Raw genomic sequence first — 6887 nt, 5'->3', positions numbered from 1 at the left:
AACACTGAAAACAGCTCAGTCATTTACTGAATTCGTACCTGGTTTGCTTTCACATTTCTTAACATGTTATATTTTATTATACTTGTTTAATTTATGACTGCCTTTCAATTACTTTTTGATTTACCTTCTCCATTATGTTTGTCCTCTCACCCACATTCCTGTCACGCTTTGCATCCCCATTTAAAACCTGCTGCTTGCTTAGCAGCCCTTAGGGAGCTGACACAGGACAGATGGAAGACACTAAATGTTATCATTCTACACACTACAGTAATTAAGCCCACGGGGGTACTTTTTTTTTTATTTTATTTTTTTACTTTGGCTTCTCTGGTTTGTTTCTGCTCATCTTACTATCGATGACAGTTATAGTATTAAATCCAATCCCGTCATCCTACTACAGTAACATTTCCAACTGAGTCACACAGTGTGCTCTTAAGATAACCAAGGGCACCAGCACAGAACAGAATACAAAAACAACATGGATAAAAATAGATTAAATTCACAGAGAACACAAACATAAACTGTAAAAAAACAAATGTGTTCATTTTTATAAACAGATGTAAAAATTGAAGACCATATATTATTAACCAAGAGTATGTGGAAAGTAGAGCAGCTCAACTCATTTAAGAGAAATTGCAATTAGGATTTAGATGAAAAGAGAAGGAAAGTAGCTACAAATAAGCAGAAGTGAAATCTAACTAAACACTCTTACTCAAGTACTGGACTTAAAGTGTACCCTTCTGAGCTACGTAACTTAAATGTTTCCATTTTATGCTACAGTATTTTATACTTCTACCCTACTACATTTCAGAGCAAAATATTGACGTTTTTAGTGTGGATCCCCCAGCTAATAACAGCTTGAGGGCCATGCTACAAAAACGTAACAACCAGGTTACATCGCTGTTTCTTTCCCTGCTTTTTGCTGCGTTCACACAAAAACTGGCAATGAGGCACCACGCTAAGTGTGTTTATTTCTTCTTTAGAACGCAACCACCGTTAAAACATCAGAACACATTTTATTTCTTTGTGGTCAAAAGTGACAGTACGGGACAACATTAAATGGTCAAACATAGCACAAGAAGAGAAGAGCCATAAAGTCAACAAAATGTCTGTTTTATCAGCTTTATCTATCTAAGATTTGTTAACATTAGCCGCTATCAGCTACAGGTCCTACCAGATCCCGTAAGGCTGTAGCAGCTAAACCCCGGATGGTTTTTACCCTCCTGTTGTCCTTGGGCCAAATTTGGCCCCTTTAAAAAATGTCTATATCTGAAATATGGGTTCTTTTTAACCTAATTACCACAAAAAAATGGATTGGATTTCTTACAACTTTCATTCCTGACGAAACTCATCTGTTTGTTCCTCTGATCTTTAATATTAGTCTAAATAATTCATCATTTCTGCTTTTTTAACTAAAATATTAGGTAAAATTCAATGTAAATGAGGGTTATTGAACATGAATTCCAAAAAGCAGTGTAAAACTAGTAGTAGTAAGGTGGTGTAAGTGAAAACTAAAAACAAAGGGGACGAAAATGTCAAATTGTTGTCCAATTTTTAACCCAGGAGGACATCACAAGGGTTAAGTAATGCCAGTGTGTTTTATTTTTAGTAAACATTTACTTATAAGATAAAAAAAAATCTATAACTCCTTCTTTCAAACTTCTGTAGTTTAAACATAACCCAATGCAATTGTGAATGCATCAACACAAGCAGACAAGTTGAACTACATAGATAAACGCAATGGATAAATTGTTTAAAAGTCCACTTCTGCTACTCCAATTGGTAGCCTAGTAGAACAAATGTATTCTTGACCAAAGCTGAGAAAAAGAACCAATCAGAGTCTACTGCCCTGCTAGCAGCTTTGTGAGACTGTGGGGGTCAATGCTAACACACTAATGCTAAGCAGTCCTGTACAAGATAGTTTATAGTTATAATCACTGATACAACATTCAGTTTGCTTAGATTCACTCAGATAGCTTGAAGCATCCTCTCCTTTCTGCCACTTGATGGAGCCATAATGCTATAAAACCAATATGTATTATATTATAATCCTTCTTGCCCTGCTAGTGGCTTTATTTAATGCTGCTGCTATAATGAGGATTTCAAGTTTAAAATTCTGGTGCAGAATTATGATAAAAAAACATAAACATTCAAAACATAATTCATTCATTCAGTCAGTCAAATCACCATAAGCACCTCTCATATCTCTGTTCCTCATCTTGTGTTCCTTTTCAGATCCTTTCAATTAAAGACTTCCTCCTCCTGCAGATCCCCTTGCAGTCCCCTATGAACACTGTGTGGAGTGATGACTAGCGTGTGCACCCCCGAACCCTCCCACCACTACACACAGACACAATATACAGCAAGTGATTGTGTGTCAGTGATGTTGAAAGTATTGGTTTTCAGGCGTAGATGCTCGGCAGGTGGAGGAGTAGCAAAATTCTGCAGAACAGCCAACGCTGACGCACCTGTCCTGATCCGACCCTCCCACCTGTCTGTGTCACTTCTGAAGAAAAGATCTCTGTCCTGTCCCAGTCAGGACCTCCAAGCCCCAGGAAAAATGGGCAACATGGCAACAGAGATCGTTGCCTTTGTCCTGACCATCTCGGGGTGGATCCTGGTGTCTTCCACCCTGCGGCTAGACTACTGGAAGGTGTCCTCTGTGGACGGGACGGTCATCACTACCGCTACCTTCTGGTCTAACCTGTGGAAAACATGTGTGACTGATTCCACTGGTGTGTCTAACTGCAAAGACTTTCCTTCAATGCTGGCTCTGGATGGTGAGTTGCGAGATGACTGGGGTTATTGTTGCTGTAGAAGTGTATGATGTTGTCTTTCTGACGTCAGACAGCAGAGATATATGTATATTTTCGTGCGTTTCTGAGGAACTGTGCATCTGCAACTACCTATCTGACTGAAAATCAAGTGATGCCCGAAACACCTGTTGTTCTTGGATGAATGGCCGCTACTGTGAACAAATGCATTTTGAACTTGATGTTTTCTTTTCTGAATCTGCCTTCAGGCCACAAACAGTAAAATGTAAAGACCACTGGAGGCATATTTAGGTGAAAAAGCTGAGCTGGACTGATACAGCCTCCTGTGTCTGAATAAAGCAATCTGAGCGAGTCATGCAATCATACAAAGGTCACATGTCCCTTCTCATTACTTCCCAGTAACTAAAAGGAAAGAGACTGCTTGTTTATGCTCTAATTCTAAAGTATTGAGGCAATTTAAAAAAAAAAAAATACCAGTTCTTATCTTTTTTCACTGTTGAAAAATGTATATAGTTTATATACGTGCTACGCTCTATAGCACAAATGTAGCCTCCAGTCCTTTTCCTACAAGTCTTTGGTTTTAAGTATTAGTACCCAAAAGGTCTGAAGATAAATCTGAGGGGTCACCAGACAATGTTAACATTTTTGGTAATTTCAAAGCTTTTTTTTCTAAAATGCAATTATTATTATTATTATTATTTTATTTTTTATCTCTGCTGGCCTAAAACAATAGAAACTTGAAGGGCACTTGGTTATAATAATTTGCATATCCCCCCCGTGATTCGGATTTGCTCCTAAATTGAACGGGTGCTTCCTTGGTCCATGCTACATGCTTTCACGAAAATCTTTTGATTTTCAATTATCTGTGGGGTTGACAACTTTCACATAAAAATAGTCATGTGATCCACGGTTTATGTAAATATATTGTATATAGCCACTGTAACCTTGGCTAGTTCCTAAACATAGGTAAAGTAAGTGGAATACTGGATTATTTCACCTCTTAAGGCTTTTACAAGAATCTTTTGACATTTTGGAAAATACTTGAGTTAGATATGAATCGATAAAACTCCCTTGTCTGTATGCTAAATATGAGGCTACAGCTAAGAGTTGTTAGCTTAAACAAAACAAGAGAATATGTTACTTAGTTACTTATAGAGCTTTGTAACCTTTGGACAGAGTCAGGCTAGTTGTTTCCCCCAGTTTTCAGTCTTTATACTAAGCTAAGCTAACCAGCCGCCGGCTGTAGCTTCACAAGTCATGAGAGTGTACCAGTCATTAATCTACTCATCTAACTCTCTGCAACAAAGTGAATAGGTGTGTCATATGTCAAACTACTCTGGTAGTGTAAAGCACCCCTTCTCTGTCTCTCTCATAAAGCCTATATCCAGGTGTGTCGAGGTTTGATGATCGGCGCTGTATGTCTGGGTTTCTTTGGTGCCATCTTCGCCTTGGTAGGAATGAAGTGCACAAAAATAGGAGGCTCGGAGATCACCAAGGCTCGTCTTACTGTCCTCTCGGGCTTCCACTTCATTCTCAACGGTACAACCCATAACGCTTACCTTTCTCTGAGTCTGCATTTATGGGGAGTGTAGTATTTGGGCTGCTCAACTTTGGCACATAATTAGTGTTCATTTGAATTACATTATCTGCTCTTTCTGCTTTGAGTTGATTCAGAATTTGAAGTAGAAATCCTCTTAATTCTCTCTGCAGGCCTCTGCTGCATGACTGCATGCTCCATATATGCTCACAGGATCACAACTGACTTCTTTGACCCCCTCTTTTATGCCCAGAAGTAAGTATTCAGGATTAAAGGAAATATTGGTTTGACAACAGATCAAAACCACATTCAGATGAAAGGAAGTCCAGTCACAAATGTCTCCTCTTCCCCCCCACTTCAACCCTTCAGGTTTGAGCTGGGTGCAGCTCTCTTCATCGGCTGGGCTGGATCTCTAATGTGTATCCTAGGCGGACTTATCTTCTGCTTCTCACTGTCCAAAGGCTTCAGTGTCAGGCAAGTTGCTTGATGTTTCCAACATGCTGGATGCTGACAATGTGATCCTACATCTGTCATCAGCAACAAGGGCTTAGAGGAAATCTGATTTGGACGGACTCTAAAGTGCACTGAGTTGCAAACTCAATCAGGCAATTTCAAAAATTACTTTAAATGCAATGGAGAGATGGTTACAGTTGAAAACATCCAGTAATCTCTCTCAACATCTTGTCTCATAATTGCTGAACCTACAGGGGAGATTGTATGATTGTCATTTTGATAAGTAATGCAGCCGTTGACGGCTGAATGTTTTCTTTGTTACAGTCCAGTAATTACCTTTTCCTAGTGAGAGTCACCTTGACTAAAGGGCACCTATAGGACAATGTTGAATCAGGCAAAGGATACCTTTCTCTTTGGGTGAATTCCTTGGTCATCATTGTGTTAACAGTCAGTCCTGCTTAGCATATGCATATAGTGGATGAACAGAAAGATAAGGTGGTTTATTACGTTTTTGTGGCAGCCATACTTTAAATCACGTTCCATCCATTCTTTGTCTTGAAATTGGCATCTACACATCTGTTTTTAACCACGCCAGTGTGGTAAATGTTTTAATTTGTCCAACATGTCCAAATACCTGCAAAACTAATGACATTAGGCCTCAGCTGTACTTTGTTTGGTGCTAATTAGCAAATTTTAGCATGCTAACCCAATAAATAATAAAATATAGTAAACAACATGGTAAACATTATACCTGGTAAACACCAACATATTAGCATTGTTATTGTGAGCATGTTAGGATGCTGGGGCTATTATTTAAAAAGTAATTTTCTGCAGGGTTGTGTGGCGGTGTGGAAGTGTCACTAAAACAGACCATTTGTGTGACATCCTGTTATGTTCTTTAATCCCCCAATGTCGCACAAATAGACTTTATAGCCAGGCTGCGTTTTTTTGTGTCTTCCCTGCGGCAAACCCCGCTGCAACCCCACACTACCACCATTCAAAATGAATGGAAAAAATGGAATGGAAAGACCTGCGGCGTTTGATGGCAGACGCGGGCTGTGTGAATGCAGACTTAGCTGTGCCTAAGTACAGCTTTAAAAGCTGCTAGCATGGCCGTGGACTCTTATTCTTGTTATATTGTACAGGCTCCAGCAAGAAAGCTAAAAGGAACAGAAATGAGGGAAGATAGAATTAAAAAGAAAAAGAAAGATTTTGTGCTTTTTTTACTGTTTAGCAGGTTTTATTGTCTACAGAGATTTTAGCATGGCAGCCCTACTTAAAAATGTTTGTCTTCTCAGTTCTTTATTCTATTTACAGTAAGTCATATGCCAAAGGGTGCTTCCCTACAGTATTTTAAATTGTATTTGAGCTTCATTTCTTTTTTTCCTATTTGCAGAGCTGAATACTCCTACACTGGAGCTGCATCATTTGAGACAGCACGCAACAAGCACAGAAAGACAAGAAACAACCTTCACAATGAACCAGGGGAGCCATCGAGGCAGTTTGGAAGAAATGCCTATGTGTGACATTGGACTCTATCTTGTTGTTACATTTATTATAGTAGTTTGGGGTCACTATTATAATAGTTTGGGGTCACTAGAAACTATTTCATCAGTAAAAGCAAAGGACTCCATTCACAAATTGTCCCTCATCTCCATGGAAATGATGGTTGGTAAGTGTAAATTGTGTGTCAGTTTACATATTCTATTGATTTTAAATGGCCAGATTCATTTTTAAATTCGGGTCCTTTTTGGGACATTTCTGTCAATGGCTCTATGTAAAAGATAAGCTTGCTTTTCTTTTAGGGCAGGAAATTTGATTTGGCACAAAACTGCATTCAAACTCTCCGGTCACCTTCAATGAGCTGGCCTTTCCTGCCTGTCTCACATAGACTGGAGCGATATTAAATCTCTATTTTATGATTTTTGATTCAAATGCCAGTTGGACATCAATATCATCGAGCATCTTGTTTTCCATTAAAACCTGAAGATGTCACACAGATAGCCTGTACACTTTTGGTGTTAGCTTACTACTCAAACTTAAGATATATGAAAAAGATGTGTAGTGGTAATAAACATGATTTCTTTTTTTACACAAAAAGGTAATGTCATTTAAAGCAATTCACA

The 6887-nt window shown here is 38.7% G+C and overlaps 1 protein-coding gene across 1 annotated transcript; it reads left to right on the top strand.

Annotated features, from left to right (window-relative positions):
• The first annotated feature begins 2214 nt into the window (after nucleotides 1-2214).
• Nucleotides 2215-6736, top strand: LOC116673843 (claudin-10-like). Its single transcript, XM_032506188.1, has 5 exons — nucleotides 2215-2777; nucleotides 4149-4310; nucleotides 4482-4563; nucleotides 4678-4782; nucleotides 6158-6736. Exons 1-5 carry the CDS (start codon nucleotides 2303-2305, stop codon nucleotides 6285-6287), a joined length of 954 nt encoding a protein of 317 aa, XP_032362079.1. The 5' UTR covers nucleotides 2215-2302; the 3' UTR covers nucleotides 6288-6736.
• The last annotated feature ends 151 nt before the right edge of the window (nucleotides 6737-6887 follow it).

Source organism: Etheostoma spectabile, chromosome 24 (genome assembly GCF_008692095.1).
Source record: "Etheostoma spectabile isolate EspeVRDwgs_2016 chromosome 24, UIUC_Espe_1.0, whole genome shotgun sequence".
Classification (NCBI taxonomy): domain Eukaryota; kingdom Metazoa; phylum Chordata; class Actinopteri; order Perciformes; family Percidae; genus Etheostoma; species Etheostoma spectabile.
The sequence above is the reverse complement of the archived record's forward strand: the minus strand, read 5'-3'. Positions and strand labels throughout refer to the sequence as shown.

Bases quoted from the DNA above. Each gene is read 5' to 3' on its own strand.
- LOC116673843 (XM_032506188.1), top strand. From the start codon at position 2,303: ATGACTAGCGTGTGCACCCCCGAACCCTCCCACCACTACACACAGACA. The intron at 4,311-4,481 runs GTACAACCCATA...TTCTCTCTGCAG, and splicing joins CTTCCACTTCATTCTCAACG to GCCTCTGCTGCATGACTGCA. The intron at 4,783-6,157 runs GCAAGTTGCTTG...TCCTATTTGCAG, and splicing joins TCCAAAGGCTTCAGTGTCAG to AGCTGAATACTCCTACACTG.